Here is a 22,584-nt window from a genome sequence, read left to right as displayed (position 1 = left end):
ATAAAAAAGAAATTATCTACATACTTAATAAACATGATAAGATCTTATTTGAGTGAGAGATATATTGAATATAAAGGGACTTGGTACAAGATGACCAGAGGTATTCCGCAGGGATCTGTCCTCGGGCCGTTCCTGTGGAATGTCTTTTCCGACGAACTACTGGACACTGACATCTAGTGCAGCAATACACGACTAATCGCATATGCGGATGACCTCGCGATCATAATACTAGGCTGATATCACGAGGGAGTAAAACAGAATGCTCAGAGAGTGCTAAATAGCATCGTAGAGAAGGTGGCTGCGGGGAAGACGTAGGCGATAATGCTAAGAAGTAGAAGAAGCGCTGAAAATATTAAACTGATGGTGAAGGATGTAGAGATAACTACGGAAAACTCGTTCAAGTACCTTGGAGTCACTTTGAGAAAAGATCTGAAATGGAACAAACACGTTGATGCGATAGTGAAACTTAAAGGAAAAGTCTGGAATACTCTGGTCAGAAGAAAAAGTCTGAAATTGCAATAGTTATAAACTAGACTTCAGCAAAAAACACGAATTACATTGTTCAAAGTCCACATGAAGTCTGAAATTACTGTTCAGAGAAAACAAAAAATTGATTATAAACCAAACATGATTTTTCATGGCAATACTTATGTGTTCAATAAAAGAATGCGAAGAATATGAACAAGAAACCAATAGACTTGTCTTGTTATTGCACAGGACAGAAAATCACCAATACAGAATCTTTGCCAATGCAGGATAAGCACAAAAGCAAAGTAACAGCTGCAGAAATGAGGTACCAGAGGCTCCCAAAAAGATCTAATGCTTCTAAAAAACTAAATACTGCTTTCTGAACACTAGATATTGCCGACAGGTCTAAATACAGCATCTGGAACACTAAATACTACTTTCTAAAGACTAAAATTGCTGTGTGGAGACTAAATACTGCTTTCTGAACACTAGATACTGCTGACAGGTCTAAGTACTGCAAAAGAAAGATAAGATATTGTTGGAGAAAACATACATAACGTTGGCAGAAGAGTAGATACTGCTTCTAGAAGACTAAATACTGCTTTCTAAAGACTAGATACTGCCGACAGGTCTAAATACAGCGTCTGGAACACTAAATACTGCCTTCTAAAGACTAAAATTGCTTTGTGGAGACTAAATACTGCTTTCTGAAGACTAGATACTGCTAACAGGTCTAAATACTGCAAAAAAAAGATAAAATATTTTGGAGAAAACATACATAACTTTGGCAGAAGACTAGATACTGCTTCTAGAAGAAATACTGCTTTCTGAAGACTAGATACTACCGACAGGTCTAAATACAGCGTCTGGAACACAAAATACTGCTTTCTAAAGACTAAAATTGCTTTGTAGAGACTAAATACTGCTTTCTGAAGACTAAATACTGCTAACAGGTCTAAATACTGCAAAAGAAAGATAAAATATTTTGGAGAAAACATACATAACTTTGGCAGAAGACTAGATACTGCTTCTAAAAAACTAAATACTGCTTTCTGAAGACTAGATACTTCCGACAGGTCTAAATACAACGTCTGGAACACTAAATATTGCCTTCTAAAGACTAAAATTGCTTTGTGGAGACTAAATACTGCTTTCTGAAGACTAGATACTGCTAACAGGTCTAAATACTGCAAAAGAAAGATAAAATATTTTGGAGAAAACATACATAACTTTGGCAGAAGACTAGATACTGCTTCTAGGAGACTAAATACTGCTTTCTGAAGACTAGATACTTCCGACAGGTCTAAATACAGCGTCTGGAACACTAAATACTGCATTCTAAAGACTAAAATTGCTTTGTGGAGACTAAATACTGCTTTCTGAAGACTAGATACTGTTGACAGGTCTAAATACTGCAAAAGAAAGATAAAATATTTTGGAGAAAACATACATAACTTTGACAGAAGACTAGATACTGCTTCTAAAAAACTAAATACTGCTTTCTGAAGACTAGATACTTCCGACAGGTCTAAATACAGCGTCTGGAACACTAAATACTGCTTTCTAAAGACTAAAGTTGCTTTGTAGAGACTAAATACTGCTTTCTGAAGACTAGATACTGCTAACAGGTCTAAATACTGCAAAAAAAAGATAAAATATTTTGGAGAAAACATACATAACTTTGGCAGAAGACTAGATACTGCTTCTAGAAGAAATACTGCTTTCTGAAGACTAGATACTACCGACAGGTCTAAATACAGCGTCTGGAACACAAAATACTGCTTTCTAAAGACTAAAATTGCTTTGTAGAGACTAAATACTGCTTTCTGAAGACTAAATACTGCTAACAGGTCTAAATACTGCAAAAGAAAGATAAAATATTTTGGAGAAAACATACATAACTTTGGCAGAAGACTAGATACTGCTTCTAAAAAACTAAATACTGCTTTCTGAAGACTAGATACTTCCGACAGGTCTAAATACAACGTCTGGAACACTAAATATTGCCTTCTAAAGACTAAAATTGGTTTGTGGAGACTAAATACTGCTTTCTGAAGACTAGATACTGCTAATAGGTCTAAATACTGCAAAAAAAAAGATAAAATATTTTGGAGAAAACATACATAACTTTGGCAGAAGACTAGATACTGCTTCTAAAAAACTAAATACTGCTTTCTGAAGACTAGATACTTCCGACAGGTCTAAATACAACGTCTGGAACACTAAATATTGCCTTTTAAAGACTAAAATTGGTTTGTGGAGACTAAATACTGCTTTCTGAAGACTAGATACTGCTAATAGGTCTAAATACTGCAAAAAAAAAGATAAAATATTTTGGAGAAAACATACATAACTTTGGCAGAAGACTAGATACTGCTTCTAGAAGACTAAATACTACCGACAGCTCTACAAATCTTACAAAACTTGTTTTTTAATGTACTATTACAGCCTATTATCAGTTTTATGTCTTCTTCTTCCATAATCGTTTCCATCAAGTCATGCGCCAACCTCACTCTATTAAAGTTGAGTTGAAAAAAAAAGAAATAAAATTGTCGAAAATTAAAGTGTGTTTTGAGACGATTTGTTTTTGGCGAGACACCGAAATTCCGGGATAAGAAGTCTCCCTCGACTTTAAATCAATTCCTCCGACGATGTAAATTATGCGTTTCATTAGGTTAATCGCGCCAAGTGGCATATAGGTCCGTAAATTTTAGCCGTTTTAGTTTTTGCGTCTTGAAACGCGCGCTCCCAATCAACTAATTGGTCGTTAAACTCTGCAACCCGGATTGCAGTACCTAAAGAAATTTACGGCGTCCATCAATTTCGCGTTTTATATTTCTCTTTTTTGGACATTGTTGAAATAATATTCATCGGATGAGTCGGTGGTAAGAGTAAGAAAACACGAAAAATCGCACAGATGGTGTCCCGTGTTATTCTGTTTGCACTGCCGTCTCTGCCGCGGCAGGAAAGTAGGCTCCTCGAGTATTTATCCTGCGGATTAAGCCGGGAAAAGCCGGCCAAAAACCGTGCTGTTTGATCACCGCCCTGTGGGGACACGCCGTTTAGTATGCATTGTGTATTTAACAAAGTGACAAGGGAAACACGTCTATTAAAGGATACGTGCCTCAGGCTACCACCCTATTTAAAACATACCCTTGACCAAGAATACCTTTTTATTTGTATACTATATTAATAAATCATTTTTAGGTTTGGTTTCAAAATAGAAGAGCGAAATTTCGAAAACAAGAACGTCTCGCCCAACAAAAAGCAACGAATTCATCAAATGACACATCTCAAACGAATATTAAAGCTGAAAATAACTCCTCGACTAAATCAAATATGATATCGAAAGATTTAAAACCGGGTTCTCCACATTCCGGGATTTCGACAACACCAAATTCGAATACCAGCGTGTCTTCGCATCAATCCTCCACTAACGGAGATGTAAAGCCAATGAATGGAAACGGTAAGTAAAGAAAATTTAGATTATAAGGTTTTCGGTTGCTTTTGCGTCGTCGTCGCAGCTTCCGAGAAAGTAATATGACATCAGATTGTTCGCTTCTGCAGTCTCCGGGCTCCGGCTAAAGAGTTGACAGTAATGGAAATAAACGAGCGGTAGCGGGCAATTTTCTAGATTAAATGTCAGAGTGGCGCTTGCGTTTGTGTCGTGCGGGGCCGGTCCGGGGGGTGTTCACCCCACCGCCACGACGTCCCCTTGATATCCCTCTTCACCCCTCGTTTCCACTACACCCCGTTTCGTTCCTATCGGAAATGAATAACACACATGAAGTGCTCCGATGGCAGCCAGCTGCTCTTTTAGATTTATAACCTAGAATCTATAAAAATAATAACGCTCAGTTTCGATTTCGACCTTATGATTTGTTATCCCCTCATCAAAACTGTTGCTTCAACTCAACAAATAAATTTGTTTTCTTTTTTATTTCCAGTAAAATTAACCGATGAATTAGCAAACAACAATAAATGGTCATCGATGAGCCCTCAATCTTGTAATACAGCTCTTCTCGTCCAACAAGCCAATAAAGTCCTTTCTTCGCAACCGTCGCACCTTCAATCTCATCACGGAAGTCATCACGCAGCAGCAGCGGCCGCCGCGGCTCTTTCAGCCCCATTTACGTCTTTGTTAGGCGCAGGGGGTGGTGCAGCATCGTACTTGTTAGGAGATCATCTAAAACCGACGGCAACAAACCATTTGTTCTAAATAAAAGACCGTGTGTACACGTAGATAAAAGGGTTTTGCCGATTTTATATGCTAAGATTTTTTTAGATGAAGAAAATTTATGATGATATTCGGAAACGATTTTGAAATGAAGAAATTAATAAGCAAAATTTAAAACCGAAATTATTTTTTACTAAAGTGTACATACGGGGATACCAGTAAATTTTTAGCGTTTAGGTGCGAATGTATGAAGATTTTTTTGTAAATATGTTGTTGTTAATTGTAAAATCGATTCTTTTCGTTGTCGCTGTGTTTTGTGTCGAGTGATTTATTTTTATGTAGATTTTATCGTTGACTTATGAAAAAGTTACAGAGGTGTATGCGAGAATAACTAGTCCATGTAATATTAATTGAAATAATAAAAAGATATTGTATATATTTTTATGTACTTTTAACTCATTACCTTATCAATTAATACAGATTCCTTTCTTTTTCTTCAAAGTTATCATCCTCATTCACCATCCTTAACTTAAAGTTTATGGATCTTCAATACAATTTCTGCACTTACTCTGTATGTGCATCAATTGAGTTCAATGAACAAAATGTAAAACTCGGGTTGGAGTATAAGGTTGCTGAGCTGCAGGCCAGCTGGAGTACAGATGAAGATTACATTCTGCTTGTAAAAGACTAATTACTGTTGGCACATAATAAAATATTGTTTATTAGAGATGTTAGATACATGCAATGGACCATATGCTGCTATTGGAACACTAGATACTGCTAATAGAAGTCTAGATAATGCTTGCAGATGGTTTGATTTCGCTGGCAGAACGCTGAATATTGTTGACTAAAAATATTTTTGCTTTTATAGACTATTTACTAAGAACAGGAAACGCAATATTTCTTATACAGGATTAAAAACATACAAAGGATGAGATAGTGCTAATGGAAGACTAAAATACTGCTAATAGGAATCTATAGACGGCTAAATTCCGTTGGCAGAAGACTGGATACTGCTAATTAAAGACTAGAGTACAGTTAAAGATTAAACACTACTTGCTAAACACTAGTTGTTATTGGCAAAAAATGAAATATTACTTTACAGAGGATTAAATATATGCATAGGACTAGATGCTGCTATTGGAATACTAGATATCTACTGCTAATAGAAGTTTAGATACTGCTTGCATATGATTACATCCTGTTGACTTGGTTTGGGTTGCGTTAGTTTTATGCCTTCTTCTTCCATAATCCTTTCCATCAAGTCATGCGCCAACCTCACTCTATTAACGTTGAGTTGAAAAAAATTAAATAAAATAAAAAATCTCAAAAAGAAAAAAATTGTTTATTAATCAAGTTTATTATAAGCTGGAAAATTATTAATTAATCTGCTTGTAAAAGACTAATAATGAAATATTGTTTATAGAGGGTTAGATACATGCAGAGGACCAATTGTTGCTATTGGAACACTAGATACTGCTAATGGAAGTCTGCATAATGCAGATGGTTTGATTTCGCTGGCAGAACGCTGAATATTGTTGACTAAACCCTTCTTCCTTGCGTCATCAGAGGATTAGATACATATAGAGGATGAGATAGTGCTAATGAAATACTAAATACTGCTAATAGGAGTCTATAGACTGCTTTCAGATGGCTAAATTCCTTTGGCAGAAGACTCGATATTACTAATTAAAGACTAGAGTACAGCTGAAGATTAGACACTGCTTGCTAAACACTAGTTGCTGTTGGTAGAAAATGAAATATAGCTGTACAGAGGGATAAATACATACAGAAGACTAGATGCTGCTATTAGAATACTAGATACTTACTGCTAATAGAATTCAGGATACTGCTTGCATATGATTACATTCTGTTAGGTTGGCTTGGGTTGGATTAAGATCTTTCACAGCATATTATCAGTTTTATGCCTTTTTCTTCCATAATCCTTTTCATCAAATCATGCGCCAGCCTCACTCTATTAAAGTTAAGCTGCACCATCTTCATGTCTTCATCATTTCTTCTGTTCGCCATTTTCTCAGTGAATCATAACCTCCATCTTGTCCCCTTGGCTCCTCTTACCCACCTTTTCCATCTATATTGTTCTTTATTTTATATTTATCCACATTCACATTAAAAATATCACAGTCTCTATCACAGTTTTGATCACATTTCTTATAGCCTTTGTAACTGCGCTCTGTTGACTCGCTTTTTCTTAACATTTGTGTCTTCTGCTTTTCTTCCTTATTTTAAATACTTCGCATTTACCCATGCCTGCCATACATCTGCTTCTGTCTGATTGCAAAAGCGCTGTCTCTGGTTTTTTTTCTCTGGAGAACCCCACAACCCAACACTATCCCAAACCCAACCCCACACTATCCGGCCGCTCAAGACTGTCAGGCCGGATGTCTGATAGCAGATTTTCCCCGACCTCGTAAAAAAAGGTTAAGTTTTGTTGGGTTGTTTTCGGATGGATTGGATTGGATTGGATTGGATTGGATTGGATTGGATTGGATTGGATTGGATTGGATTGGATTGGATTGGATTAGATTGGATTGGGTTGTGTTGTATTGGTTTGGGTTGGGTTAGGTTGAGATCCTTCTGGTGAGTACTGTCTAATTAGCTGAAGACTAGAAATTACTTGCAAACGGCCAGTTATTGCTAACAGAAGTATTGTTTGCACAAGACTAGATACTGGTAGTAGAAGACGAAATATTGCTTAAAAACAAGTCGTGGCGAGAAGATTACCAATTTTAGGCGACCTCTTCTTAATTAGTCAAAAAAAAGGTGAAAGTGAAAGTCAAAAATTAGTTAATCAAAGACTACATGCTGCTTACAAAGATTAATTTCTGCTTGCAGAAAGCTAGATATTGCTTGCAGAACGTTATTTATAGCTTATAGAAATTAAATACTTTTAATGGAAAACTCAATCTTTTGGCAAAAAGATAAATTAAGTTCTGCTGCTATTTTGAATGTTGTTTTGTTTTGAAAATCAAAAAGTTTGCCAAAATCGGCGAAAGCGTAAAAACATATTGACGAATTCTCATTTTAAGAATTTTGGAAGCAGGAAAAGTAAATCTTAATGTTACTAAACTAACGTTGAAATAACAAAAGGAATAGTTTTCTTTTAAAATTTTAACGACGAAATTCAGGTAAATATTTATGCGTTAATACACGAAGTAAAATCTTTTGCCAGGAATCCCAAGGTGTCCAGAAAATGATGAAATAACGTTTGTACTACTTGGTAGTAACCAATTACCAAAAAAAACCATAAATAAATTCCACACTTTGTCATAATAATCTTGTGGTACTCCAACGATTTAAAACAAGCTTTATTTTTTTGATACTTTTGAATATTAACAGCTGATTTATCAAAAAAAGAAATAGAACAAGGTCGCGCGCCCACAAACAAATCATGTTAAACATTTGGCATCGGTTTACCAAAAAATCTTTAGTTTAGAGCGAATTAGTTTCGCTCGCAGCAATTGATTGTAAAAACTTTGAATAATCCACTAAATATAGAGTCTTTGCCTTGCCCGTTGCCGACATAGAATTTTCGAGAGCGAGGTGAACGCGTCCGACTATAAAAGCGTCGCGACGTCGAAATCCGTTCAGTTTTCAGACCGGGTCAACGTTGAAAGGTACCCCAAATAAAAGAACAATGTCTTTGGAACGTGCTGTTAAAGCTAAGGTGAATATAAGAGATTAAAAAAATGCTTTTTTTAATTTTTTGTTTTATAGATTGCTGGAAAACGCAATCCACAAGAAGACAAAGAAGCCCAAGAATGGATTGAAACCATCTTGGGGGCTAAATTCCCACCAGGTGAACTTTATGAAGATGTTATCCGTGATGGTACCATTTTGTGCCAAGTCATGAATAAGATCGTACCGGGATCAGTACCCAAGATTAACACCTCTGGTGGACAATTCAAAATGATGGAAAATATCAATAAGTAAATTTAAAAAATAATTAGATTTTTTAATATTGAAGTATTTGTTTATAGTTTCTTAGCCGCCATGACTGCTTATGGTGTACCAGCTGTTGATTTATTCCAAACTGTAGATCTTTGGGAAAAATCGAACATTTCCCAAGTCACAACAGCTCTTTTTGCTTTGGGTAGAGAAACTTACAAACACCCAGAATGGAAAGGACCATATCTTGGACCAAAACCATCTCAAGAAAACAAACGCGAATTCAGCGAGGAACAACTTAAAGCTGGTGAAACCATTATTGGTTTACAAGCTGGTCAAAATAAGGGTGCAACCCAAGCTGGACAAAACATTGGAGCCGGTCGCAAAATTTTACTCGGAAAGTAAATCATGTACTAATTTAAACCAACCCAAAATTCTATATTTTTGTATATATTTATTTTTCGTAACAATATATATTACTAAATAAACTTTAAACCATTTATTTATAAAAAAAATAAATCGAAACATCCGTTTCCTGTCAAAAAAATTTATTCGATACACACGACCCCAATTCTAAACATAATCCGCGAACTTAATGTTTTAACCTTGGAGTTTTCTCGAAACTCCCAATTTACATCACACTGGAAAATTTTCAAAATTATTTTTAAACTTATTTACAAATTTAAACCACATTTACAAATAGCGACTAGCGACATCTCGCAAAGAGTAGTTTGTATTAAAAAAAAATAAAACAGGAATCTTTTAATTTCGATTACAACGCCATCTCTATCAAACCAAATACATCAAATAAACATTGATTCAAAAATTAAAAGAAAAAATTAATAAAAATTAATTAAATAGTAATTTTATAATTAATACAAATGTATACAATTCAAAGTGGAATGCACCGATGCAAAACACCTAAAATACTATTTATAAAACAAGGAAGCACACAATTTATAAATAGGTCGTTCTAGAAATAAACATTGTTGTATCCCATCGCGAAGAAATCGTGGAATTTGAAGTGAAAATGTTACATAAGATTCATAAAACTCGTACGTTTCTTTTAATTTCACGCTGAAATGTTTATCTCGACATGAACTTTTCCGTTGACGTTTCGTGCCAAATACGACGAGAAAATTTCGAACATTTTGCAATATACCAGTTGCCCAAATTCATACCACTTTGAGTTTGCACCTGTTTTATGCAACATATCGTAGGTGTTTATACGCAAAAAAAATGCTCGTTACTATTAGAGAACTTCTAAACATAAAATTTCAACATTAAAATGATTTATTTTAAGAGAAATTGTTGGTAAATAATTCAAAAGTTTAAATTTATTTTCAGCTAAATCTTGGAGTTTTTAATTTAATTTATGCATTTGGAATGAAAGTAAATTCTTGAACAAAAAAAAATTTTGATGGACGATATGTTTAAAATCTGGTTTTGTAACGATTACCTCATATTCTTTATATAACTTTACAGGAAACTAAGCAGGAAATGATTCTATATTTAGCTATGAAAAGAGAAACGTGTGTGGAAATAATTAAATAAAATAAATTCTTAACAATTCTATGTATTTGGAGATAAGTTTGATTAAGTACATAGTATTTAATTATCAAATTTATTAATTATTCTGAGCAGTTGCTTTATTTCTGCCCGAGATATTTTGATTCTGAAAACAGTTTGAAACTACTAAATAGTCAGTAATATCATGGTAAAATGACTTTAGCTGTATAATATTTTATTTCTGCTTATGATGTTCTGCTTCAGTCCAAGAAATTTTGCTTCCCATGAAGGTATTTTGCTTCTGCACATGACATTTCATTTCTGGCCGAATCAGTTTATGATCATCTACTTCTGATTGTAATATGTCGTCAATCAAATACTTTTGCCCTTGATATTTATCATTTCTACACGTGGTATTTTGTTTCTCCCCAAGATATCTTACTATTTTGCATCTACTTCTTATTCTCTTTATCTTAGGCATCTGTTAGACTCTGGTAATTCAATCTGGTTTTGCGTCGTTGCATATCGCCAATATGGGGGATAATTATTCATTACTTTTTATACTGCTATTATTTCAATACATACCGAGGAGAAGAGAGATCCCCTTTCATGCGTTGTTGTCCTTCCTGTCTTCTTATCTCATTGGTTGCTATTCTCATGGCTTTTCGCAATCTTGGTTCTTTCGACTTTCCACTACCTGGTTTTCTTCTTCCTTCGGTTCTTCCACGAACCCAAGCAAACCCAGCCCAAACCGAGGTTGAGAAAAAGCCAGAGAGGTGTTGCACATTGAATGTGAAGCACATTGTGTTGATAATATCAAAAAAAAAGTAGTACAATTTGGCTTTTAAGGATTTAAACCCAACCCAACTCAACCCAACAAACGTTCTTCTAGTAATACGTCGCTTCTATCTTTGATAATTTACTTCTGCCCTTAATATTTCATTTCTGCCCATGATATTTTATATTCTCAAAGATATTTTGTCTCTACACATGATATTTTTTTCCCAACCCAACCCAACACTTTTTTTTGTCACAAAGGGAGGCAAAACTGTTGGCGTCTCTCCACAATGGACTGGATGGATAAAATTGCTTCTGCCGGGAGTGTGGGGCTACGAAAGCCCTTCGCTGCCCATTAAAAACTGCAGAAACTGGTAGATATCAATATACTCTTCATTCCAGTGGTCATGCTCGTACTTAATCTTTCCTGTCAGGATCATGAGTATTCATCTTCTGAGTTCGCATCGGACTCTCCCAGCACAAAATATGCACATATAAACAAACAATTCCATCAATTTTTGTAAATACGACCCCATTATTTTCCTTGTCCTCTCATCGTATACCATCCGTTCTTCTCAAGTCACCATCAAATTGAGGAATAAGAAATAAGGTAGGCTTCTTTTTCATTCTTCTTCATCCGTTCAGCCACATCATTGTCTGGAGAAGGGAGTCGAAACTACCTCTGTTCTTTTTTGATGCTGATTTAACTACCTAAACAACTTTAAAAAGTTTATCAAAACTTCAAATACTGTTTTTTCAAAAACTAAAGGTTATTTTTCAAAACGGGTTGGTTCATTGGAAAGAGGACACTTTTATTAACATTTTGGGAAATTTTCATACTCATATTCCAAGAAATCGATTTTATACGAATTATTAAAAATTAATCGGGGTAAATTGCAAAAATCGAAAAATTTTCGATTAGTTCAAAAATTTATTTCTCAAGAACTAAAAGTGATTTTTCAAATCCGCTTTTTGCATTAAAAAGAGGATACTTTAATTAATAATTGGTGATATTTCCACAAGGATAACTTAAGAAATTAAATTAATAGCAAATTTTGAAAATTATCGATGAAAATTGCAACATCGAAAATTTTATTAAAACTTCAAATATTGTTTTTTCAAAAACTAAAAGTTATTTTTCAAAACGGGTTGGTTCATTGGAAAGAGGACACTTTTATTAACATTTTGGGAAAATTTCAAACTCATATTCCAAAAAATCGATTTTATACGAATAATTAAAAATTAATCGGGGAAAATTGCAAAATTCGAAAAAATTGTCGATTATTTCAAAAATTTATTTCTCAAGAACTAAAAGAGATTTTTCAAAACGGCTTTTTGCATTAAAAAGAGGATGCTTTAATTAATAATTGGTGATATTTCCACAAAGATCCTTCAATAAATTAATTTTATAGCAAATTTTGAAAGTTATCGATGAAAATTGCAACATCGAAAATTTTATTAAAACTTCAAATATTGTTTTTTCAAAAACTAAAAGTTATTTTTCAAAACGGGTTGGTTCATTGGAAAGAGGACACTTTTATTAACATTTTGGGAAATTTTCACACTTATATTCCAAAAAATCGATTTTATATGAATTATTAAAAATTAATCGGCGAAAATTGCAAAATTCGAAAAAATTTTCAATTATTTCAAAAATTTATTTCTCAAGAACTAAAAGTGATTTTTCAAATCCGCTTTTTGCATTAAAAAGAGGATACTTTAATTAATAATTGGTGATATTTCCACAAGGATAACTCAATAAATTAATTTTATAGCAAATTTTGAAAGTTATCGATGAAAATTGTAACATCGAAAATTTTATCAAAACTTCAAATATTGTTTTCTCAAAAACTAAAAGTTGTTTTTCAAAACGGGTTGGTTTATTGGAAAGAGGACACTTTTATTAATATTTTGGGAAAATTTCAAACTCATATTCCAAAAAATCGATTTTATACGAATAATTAAAAATTAATCGGGGAAAATTGCAAAATTCGAAAAAATTGTCGATTATTTCAAAAATTTATTTCTCAAGAACTAAAAGAGATTTTTCAAAACGGCTTTTTGCATTAAAAAGAGGATGCTTTAATTAATAATTGGTGATATTTCCACAAAGATCCCTCAATAAATTAATTTTACAGCAAATTTAGAAAGTTATCGATGAAAATTGCAACATTGAAAATTTTATCAAAACTTCAAATATTGATTTTTCAAAAACTAAAAGTTATTTTTCAAAACGTGTTGGTTTATTAGAAAGAGGACGCTTTTATTAACATTTTGGGAAATTTTCAAACTCATATTCCAAAAAATCGAATTCATACGAATTATTAAAAATTAATCGGGGAAAATTGCAAAATTCGAAAAAATTTTCGATTATTTCAAAAATTTATTTCTCAAAAACTAAAAGTGATTTTTCAAAACCGCTTTTTGCATTAAAAAGAGGATACTTTAATTACTAATTGGTGATATTTCCACAAGGATCCCTCAATAAATTAATTTTATAGCAAATTTTGAAAATTATCGATGAAAATTGCAACATCGAAAATTTTATTAAAACTTCAAATATTGTTTTTTCAAAAACTAAAAGTTATTTTTCAAAACTGGTTGGTTCACTGGAAAGAGGACACTTTTATTAACACATTGGGAAATTTTCATAGTCATATTCCAAGAAATGGATATTATACGAATTTTTAAAATTTAATCGGGGAAAATTGCAAAATTCGATAAAATTGTCGATCATTTCAAAAATTTATTTCTCAAGAACTAAAAGAGATTTTTCAAAACCGCTTTTTGCATTAAAAAGAGGATACTTTAATTACTAATTGGTGATATTTCCACAAGGATCCCTCAATAAATTAATTTTATAGCAAATTTTGAAAGTTATCGATCAAAATTGCAACATCGAAAATTTTATCAAAACTTCAAATATTGTTTTTTCAAAAAGTAAAAGTTATTTTTCAAAACGTGTTGGTTTATTAGAAAGAGGACACTTTTATTAACATTTTGGGAAATGTTCAAACTCATATTCTAAAAAATCGATTTTATACGAATTATTAAAAATTAATCGGCGAAAATTCGATTATTTCAAAAATTTATTTCTCAAGAACTAAAAGTGATTTTTCAAAACCGCTTCTTGCATTAAAAAGAGGATACTTTAATTGATAATCGAATGTAATAACAGCGATAATTCTGTTAGTAATGAATGTGATGATGAATTACAAGCGAAGAGAAGGAAACTAGACGAAACTGCAACAAGAGATTTTTATTTTATATATCGTATTGGGATTGTTACAATGAGGTTGCTAATGATAAATAAAGTTGTATTCAATGAGAAAAGTGCTATTGGGGTTGAACTTAGTTAACAAAGCCTGATAGTTGCCGGATATCCGTTTCACCACTAGTTCTCAGTATTTGCACTTGATGTCTTTATACTCTGCACATCTTCTTCCGCTTTCCGGTGTTTGGAATGCTGCTTTGCTTGAACATCGTGTAGGCATCCAACCCAACCCAACCCAACTCAATCCAACCAAAACGTTCTTTTAGTAATACGTTACTTCAATCTTTAATAATTTACTTCTGCCCTTAATATTTTGTTTCTGTCCATGGTATTTTGCTTCTCCCATAGATATTTTGCTCTTGCACAAGATATTTTGTTTCTGCCCGTAGTATTTTGATTTTCCCTAAGATATTTTGCTCCTGCACATGATATTTTATTTTTGGCCAGATCATCTCTTTGTAATATGTTGCTGCTATCTTTGATAAGTTGCTTTTGACCTTGAAATTTTGTTTCTGCCTAAGATATTTTGCACATGAGATTTTCAGCACGTTTTGTTCTACCCAAAACAGTTTTTTCAAATTAAATGAATTTTCAAAACTGCTTATCAAGGATCAAGGACAGTTTTAATTGTGAAGAAAAAGCTTGCTATAATAAATTTTTTAAATTATTTTAAAAAGATAGAATCTAAACTTATTTAAAATATGATGAGCAGCTGAAATTTTGGTGTTTACGAAAACGAGTCCTCTTTAAAAGCTGCGTGTATATTTTAAAACATTAAAAGATAAACTAAAGTCTATTTGTGGTGCTCCGAGCACTTATTTGCGTATCCATTAAATTTTTTCTGGCGAAGAGTTTAATTAAAAGAAGTTGTAATTTTGGGTTTATTTTTAGTGGTGGAAATTTCCCAAAATGTTTTCTATAACTTATAAACTAAATGCGTTTTTTAGATATTTTTGGAGAATAAAAGAGGTTGTTGAACTAATAATTTCTTTTCGAAAAATTGCTTTATTTTAATCCTTGGATATCTATAAATTTAGAAAAACAAAATTGTGGTAATAAACAAGATTATAAATAAAATTATCTAATGACATTGAAACATAAAAATAAACACTTTAAAATAATGCGATGACTAAATTACTTGTCTGGTTTATTTATAAAAATGAAAATTGTTTTTATTTCGGTTTTATTTTCGTGACCAAATAAGGTATACTTTATTTATACAAAAAGGGTTTCGTCACATAAACGAGAAGATAAAAATGTTTGTAGGCGTTTTTGGAGTGTAAGTAAATTTGTGGTTAAAATTTTCGAAATCAGCTCAAACTGAGTCAACGTTTAGAGTTAGTCTAAGTCAGAGGTTAAAAATAAAACCGCCCGAGTGGTTTGGATCGCACCTTGGAAACGTGTTGGCCGTTTTTCCACGTAGGTGAAACGAATTTTCGGTAGCCTTCCAGGTTTTTCTCGCCGAGTCCCCATCCGAAAATACAATAAGTTATGGCTCGGTTGAAAATAAATTTTGATTTATCGGCTCGTGGGCGGGTGAACTGTGCGTAAATATTTTATGCACTTATCGGAGTTCGTTTTGATTTAACTCCACGAAATACGAAATTCGCGGTTTGGTTTTCTCTTCGGGTGCTCAAAGTCTTTTTGGAAAAACGAGCACCAGGTGTTTCAATTCCGATTATATTTAAACGTACAGGATGTGTGCCAAATAACCTTAATTATTTCGAAATTATTCAACTTTTTATTTATAATTATAAATTTTATTATAAACACTTATTAGTGGAATATGATTGACACTTAAGTTATTTTTAAAAACTTTTTTTTGGGAAAATGATTTGGTCGATTTTCAATTGCAGCAGTGCCAAGTACTCATTAAAATACTGCAAAATAAAATTTTAAATTATAAATAAATTAAATCAAATTTTTTGTTTTATTAATAAGAAATTAACTTTTTGGCAAACTCCCAAAATAAAGAAACTAAATATCTTTCTAAACAACTTTTTAATAACAATCACAATTTACTAAAAATTGGGTTAATTTTAATGATAACATTTCTAAATTTAATTTTTTGGCACCGTCCAAAAATTGTCCTAGTCATACGATTAATTTGCACGATCAAAAGATTTTACGACGACTATTAACCAAAAGATTTAGCTTTTCGATTCTCGATGGGTAATGTTTTTAACTTTGTATTTAACGTTGTTTTTTAACGATAGTTTTAGTCATCGGCTGGTGATTTTCGTCGCGGCATTTGTTGTCACGCCCACATTGCCACACTTTGGCCCGCCGAAGCTAAAGGATTTGATGGTAAAAAAAAAACTCGCGCTTGCTTTCGCGTTGCTGATGAATCACGATGTTTTAGTGGTCTACGCGTGCTCTAGATTCGGATAGGTTCGCATCTCGCGTCGGATTCTATTTTTAACACCCTGTTTCCAATTGATCGTTAAAGAATGGGTGGAGAGAAATTTTTGGCGAAAGAAAACTTTTCTTTTTTATGAGAATTTTAACTTGTAAAACTTACTTAACCACTCAATTATTATAATATATAAAATCTTAAGAGTTGGATTGGAAGATAATTAATAAGGAATTCAACGTATTATTACAAGTTATACATGATTTATCTGTAGGAATGATCGCTGGATATGTCATTACACCGGGTGTTTCATTTAAAATGACATACAGAGTGTCATCATTGCAAATATGCAACCAACATGACAATACAATACGCATCATATGCAAATCGCGTATTGCAATACCAATACCGTGACATTGGTAGCATACTAATTAAAAAATTTTATTAACGCTTAATAATATTATAGCTTTTTCTTCACAATTAAAACTGTCCTTGATCGTTGATAAGTAGTTTTGAAAATTCATTTAATTTGAAAGATACTGTTTTGGGTAGAACAAAACGTGCTGAAAATCTCATGTGCAAAAGCAAAATATCTTAAGAAACAAAATTTCAAGGTCAGAAGCAACTTATCAAAGATATATATCAACGGAAAAAGGAAATTATTAAAGATAGAAGCAACATATTACAAACAGAAACTTATGGTAATCTTAAATTGATCTGGCCAGAAATAAAATATCTTGTGCAAGAGCAAAATATCTATGGGAGAAGCAACAATACCATGGACAGAAACAAAATATTAAGGGCAGAAGTAAATAATTAAAGATTGAAGTGATAACTCAAGTGATCGAGACTAATAAAGCAACATTCCAAACACCGGAAAGCGGAAGAAGATGTGCAGAGTATAAAGACATCAAGTACAAATACTGAGAACTAGTGGTGACACAGATATCCGGCAACTATCCGGCTTTGTTAACCAAGTTCAACCCCAATAACACTTTTTTCATTGAATACAACTTTATTTATATGAGGTTTATCATTAGCAACCTCATTGTAACAATCCCAATACGATATATAAATTCTCTTGTTGCAGTTTCGTCTAGTTTCCTTCTCTTCGCTTGTAATTCATCATCACATTCATTACTAACAGAATTATCGCTGTTATTACATTCGATTATCAATTAAAGTACCCTCTTTTTAATGCAAGAAGCGGTTTTGAAAAATCAGTTTTAGTTCTTGAGAAATAAATTTTTGAAATTATTAAAAATTATTAAACTTTCGCCGATTAATTTTTAATAATTCGTATAAAATCGATTTTTTGGAATATGAGTTTGAAAATTTCCCAAAATGTTAATAAAAGTGTCCTCTTTCCATTGAACCAACCGGTTTTGAAAAATAACTTTTACTTTTTGAAAAAACAATATTTGAAGTTTTGATAAAATTTTCGATATTGCAATTTTGATCGATAACTTTCAAAATTCGCTATACAATTAATTTCTTGAAGGATTCTTGTGGAAATATCACCAATTATTAATTATAGTATCTATCCTCTTTTTAATACGAAAAGCGGTTTTGATAAATCACTTTTAGTTCTTGAGAAATAAATCTTAACTTGTAAAAGTTACTTAACCACTCAATTATTATAATATATAAAATCTTAAGAGTTGGATTGGAAGATAATTAATAAGGAATTCAACGTATTATTACAAGTTATACATGATTTATCTGTAAGAATGATCGCTGGATATGTCATTATACCGGGTGTTTCATTTAAAATGACATACAGAGTATCATCATTGCAAATATGCAACCAACATCACAATGAAATACGCATCATATGCAAATCGCGTATTGCAATACCAATATTGTGTTATTGGTTGCATACTTGCAATGATGACGTCGGGTACGATAATTAATTAATACTCTGTATGCTTATATCTCAAAAACAAAAACACGAATCAAAAAAAGTTTTAAGTAAACATTTTTTGGTAGAATTTTTGTGCCATTTTTATTTTTTCAAATGACACATATACTTTTTTCTTTCAAAGTCTTAAACAACTTGACAAACTGATTACTTTTTGCTTAAACATTTTTTTTCTTAAACTCACCGTTGTGAAGATATCAACAAAAACAAAAATAAAATAACATGTTTCCAAATGTAATTAAAAAAAATTAATTAATAAAAAAAAACGATTTAATTAATCGTAAAATAATATTAAAATTCTTCTTAATTTTAGAAATTGTCTTAGAAATTTGATTAAAAATTTTTTTTTAATGTTTATAAATCGAGTAAATACTGTTCTAAAGCTTGTTTGGATTTGCACGTGGGATAAAAATTTCAAGCGAAAAAATCATTGTGATCAAAGCAAAAATGGAGCGCTTCTGTACTCCACAGAAAGTTTTGATGGTGTTAGCTAACGGTGAAAGTCGTGAAAATTTGGCTGAAGCCCATCGCATTTATGTTCGAAAATTTCCTGGAGAAAGAGCGCCTTGTCCTAAAACTTTATATCGAATAGTTACAACATTTCTGGAATGTGGTAACGTGGAGGAACAATAACGAACACGTGCAAGACAGAATCAAATAGCTATTTTAGCAGCTGTAGATGTTAATCCTCATGTAAGTTGCCGTCAATTGCCAAAAGATTCAGGCATTTCGTTAACGAGTGTACATCGGATTTTGAAACTTAATAAGTTTCACCCGTATCATGTCTCTCTACACCAACAATTACATGGCGATGATTTCGAAAATCGTGTGCAATTTTGTACTTGGGCTATGAAAAAATTAAGATTGAATGAAAATTTTTTCTTCAATGTACATACTATTTTCCGACGAATCCTCTTTCACCAATCACGGCCAAGTAAATCGTCAACATGCACTACTGGTTACATGAAAATCCTCGTTGGCTAAAACAAGTTGATCATCAAAAACCTTGGTCAGTTAATGTCTGGTGCGGCATTGTTGGCAATAAAATAATTGGACTTTTTTTATTGATAGCAATTTGAATGGCAGAAAGTGTCGGAATTTTTTGTTGAACGATTTACCGGTTTTGTTGGAAGACCTTACTCTGGAGCAAAGACTTGCGCTATGGCCATCTCATTATGCTCTAGCCGCAAAAGAAGTTTTAGACGAAATGTTTCCTGAAAAATGGATAGGACGTAATACACCGGTGAATTGGCCAGCTAGATCACCAGACTTAACTTCTCCAGATTTCTTTCTTTGGAGTTACCTCAAAGAGAAAGTTTACAACCAAGTTCCAAACCAAACCAAACGATATGTAAAACCGTATCAGACCAGCTTGCGAATCAATAACTGAAGAAATGCTTGGCAATGTGTAGAGAACGTTTTCAATGAGAATTCAGAAATGTATAGAAGTCATCATTTTGAGCATTTAATCGATGTATAAAGGTAACTTTATAAATTTTAATCAACGTTCTAAGGTGATTTCAAAAATGAAGAAGAATTTTAGTACTATTTAATTAAATCGTTTTTTTATTGATTAAATTTTTTTAATTACATTTTGTAAAATGTTGTTTTATTTTTCTTTTTGTAGATATCTTCATAATGAAAAAAATTTTTGAAGCAAAAAATACATTGTCAAGTTATTCAAGACGTTGAAAGAAAAAAGTATATGTGCGATTTTAAAAAATTAAAATGACGTCAGAAGGGCTTTTAGGCAACCCTGAAAAAAAATCTGCTCAAGTGTACCTTGTGCCCCCCTTTTCACCAAAAGAAGTTTACTTGAAACTATTTTCGATTCGAGTTTTGGTTTTCGAGATATAAGCATATGTCATTTTAAATGAAACACCCTGTATATTGTGAATGATTGGTTAGGAAATGGTAAATGATATCGTTCAATTAATGTATTGGAAAGTAAATGAAGCCCATATCACTTTATTTTCTCTTCACTTCGCCGAGGTCGCTTGTGGGCGAGGAACTGATACATTATGAATACACACTTCTCCAAAATCAGATTTTACATCTAGAAGCTATCATATGAGTTCTACCACCTCGCCCGTAAGCGACCTCGGCGGTATTAGATGATATCACGCATTTGCCGAGGTTGCTTGCAGACGAGGCAGTGGATATGTGATTATATGACTGTAAATCTCGTATAAATGATCGGTTGCACAACCTCGCCAGCAGGTGACCTCGGCAATAGTAGATGACATCGTTCAATTAATGTATTAGAAAGTAAATCAAGCCCATATCACTTTAATCTGCCTTCACTATGCCGAGGTCTGTTCCAGGCGAGTCGCTGGAGCTAATAAATTACAAATACAAACCTAAATTCAATGAGATTTTCCATTTAGCAGATATAATATCAGTTCTACCGCCTCGCCCGCAAGCGACCTCGGCGATATTAGATGATATCACTCATTTGCCGAGGTTGCTTACGGATGAAGCAGTGGGTATGTAATTATATCACCACAAAGCTGGTAAAACGATCAGTTCCAGAGCCTCGCTCGCAAGCGATTTCGGCAATAGTAGAAGATATCGTTCAATTAATGTATTGGGAAATAAATCAGCCTCATATCACTTTAATTTATCTTCACCTCGCCGAGGTCGCTTGCGGGCGAGGTGCTGGAGCTAATAAATTACAAATACAAACCTAAATTCAATGAGATCTTGCATTTAGGAGATATAATATCAGTTCTACCGCCTCGCCCGCAAGCGACCTCGGCGATGTTAGATGATATCACTCATTTACCGAGGTTGCTTACGAATGAGGCAGTGGATATGTAATTATATCACCACAAAGCTGGTAAAAACGATCAGTTCCAGAGCCTCACCCGCAAGCAATCTCGGCAATAGTAGATGATATCGTTCATTTAATGTCTTGGAAAGTAAATCAACCTCATATCACTTTAAGCTGTCTTCACTTCGTCGAGGTCGCTTACGAGCGAGGCGCTGGAACTAATACATTACAAATACAAACTTAAATTTAATGAGATTTTGTATTTAGGAGATATAATATAATTTCCACCGCGTCGTCCTCAAGCTACCTCGGCGATATTAGGTGATATCACTCATTTGCCGAGGTTGCTTACGGATGAAGCAGGGGATATGTAATTATATCACTACAAAACTGGTGAAAACGATTAGTTTTAAAGCCTCGCCCGCAAGCGATCTCGGTAATAATAGATGATATCGTTCAATTAATGTATTGGAAAGTAAATTAACCTCATATCACTTTAATTTATCTTCACCTCGCCGAGGTCGTTTGCGGGCGAGGCGCTGGAGCTAACACATTACAAATACAAACCTAGTTATAGGTATTATATTTTATGATATTTTCAATTTTGGCCTCTGGAGGATAAACAAAAGACAATAGTGCTTTGAGGTTTTCGGCATTAGCAGTTTCTCGAATTTGAACCAACCTGTACTTAGTGATATTTTATGTTAACTAGCGCTACCAACCACTGTCTCTGGAACTAACATTAGACCTAGAACTAGAAACATTCATACATGTTGCATTTCATTCAACTTCACTTGATGTAGGCGAGGTTGCTTGCGGTCGAGGCATCATCATATGATGATCAGTTTTATGAAGTCAATATAATCTTAATTATTGGACTTCGGCCGCCAGCAATCTCGCCTTAATTGGTTAAAAGATGTAAGGTGTAGTTTAATCCAAAATCTTTCTTTCTTGATACCAGTGATTAATTTTTACCTAATTTTCTTTCATTCTCAATTTATTAGGCAAAATCATTATTCTTGTTGAAAACTTTTGGCTGAGCGCTTCTCAAATGGTTTTAAATGCTTAAAACCCTAAGCTATTCATATAACACTGTGGAGTAGTCCTATCTCGGACTTGTACAGGGTGTCCAAATTTCGATGGGTTTGCAGGGTATCTTAGTTATTATGAAAGATAGAAAGTTACGGCTTTCGCGAACCTGAGCTACTTTTTTATTAAACTTACAATGGTGCAAACCAAATTTTCATAGCCCTCTTCGTTTTTGATATACAGGGAGCGTTTCAAAATTTACGATTTTCAGACACCTCCTGTATCTCGGCTATCCGGAAACTTAGTAAAAAAGTAAAAACGGGTTCTAATAGATTTTTTTCACGTAGAATCCAATGGTGCACGTAGAATTTTTCTAGTCATCACGGTTTTTGAG

The 22,584-nt window shown here is 33.2% G+C and overlaps 2 protein-coding genes and 1 long non-coding RNA gene across 5 annotated transcripts in view; 2 read left to right on the top strand and 1 right to left on the bottom strand.

Moving 5' to 3' along the window:
- Positions 1-5,085, top strand: part of LOC111428753 (paired mesoderm homeobox protein 2B-like) — a 37,864-nt gene extending 32,779 nt beyond the window's left edge. For 2 of the 3 annotated variants that reach the window (XM_071200233.1, XM_023064417.2), the window contains exons 5-6: positions 3,676-3,934; positions 4,416-5,085. In XM_071200233.1, coding sequence (XP_071056334.1) covers positions 3,676-3,934; positions 4,416-4,687 — 531 coding nt within the window. In that variant the 3' untranslated portion in view covers positions 4,688-5,085. The remainder of the gene's footprint in view (positions 1-3,675; positions 3,935-4,415) is intronic. The other variant, XM_071200234.1, reaches the window with a different exon arrangement.
- A 3,101-nt stretch (positions 5,086-8,186) lies between these two features.
- Positions 8,187-9,049, top strand: LOC111428740 (Muscle protein 20). The gene is made up of 3 exons (XM_023064396.2): positions 8,187-8,333; positions 8,384-8,595; positions 8,647-9,049. Exons 1-3 carry the CDS (start codon positions 8,304-8,306, stop codon positions 8,957-8,959), a joined length of 555 nt encoding a protein of 184 aa, XP_022920164.1. The 5' UTR covers positions 8,187-8,303; the 3' UTR covers positions 8,960-9,049.
- A 1,352-nt stretch (positions 9,050-10,401) lies between these two features.
- LOC111428742 (uncharacterized) lies at positions 10,402-10,729 on the bottom strand. The gene is made up of 2 exons (XR_002708088.2): positions 10,649-10,729; positions 10,402-10,567 (listed from the first exon to the last, which is right to left on the bottom strand). It is a non-coding gene; the product is annotated as an uncharacterized lncRNA (long non-coding RNA).
- Positions 10,730-22,584: the final 11,855 nt, after the last annotated feature.

Source organism: Onthophagus taurus, chromosome 11 (genome assembly GCF_036711975.1).
Source record: "Onthophagus taurus isolate NC chromosome 11, IU_Otau_3.0, whole genome shotgun sequence".
NCBI classification, from domain to species: domain Eukaryota; kingdom Metazoa; phylum Arthropoda; class Insecta; order Coleoptera; family Scarabaeidae; genus Onthophagus; species Onthophagus taurus.
Note: the sequence above shows the minus strand (reverse complement) of the source record. Positions and strands in the feature narration are given on the sequence as shown.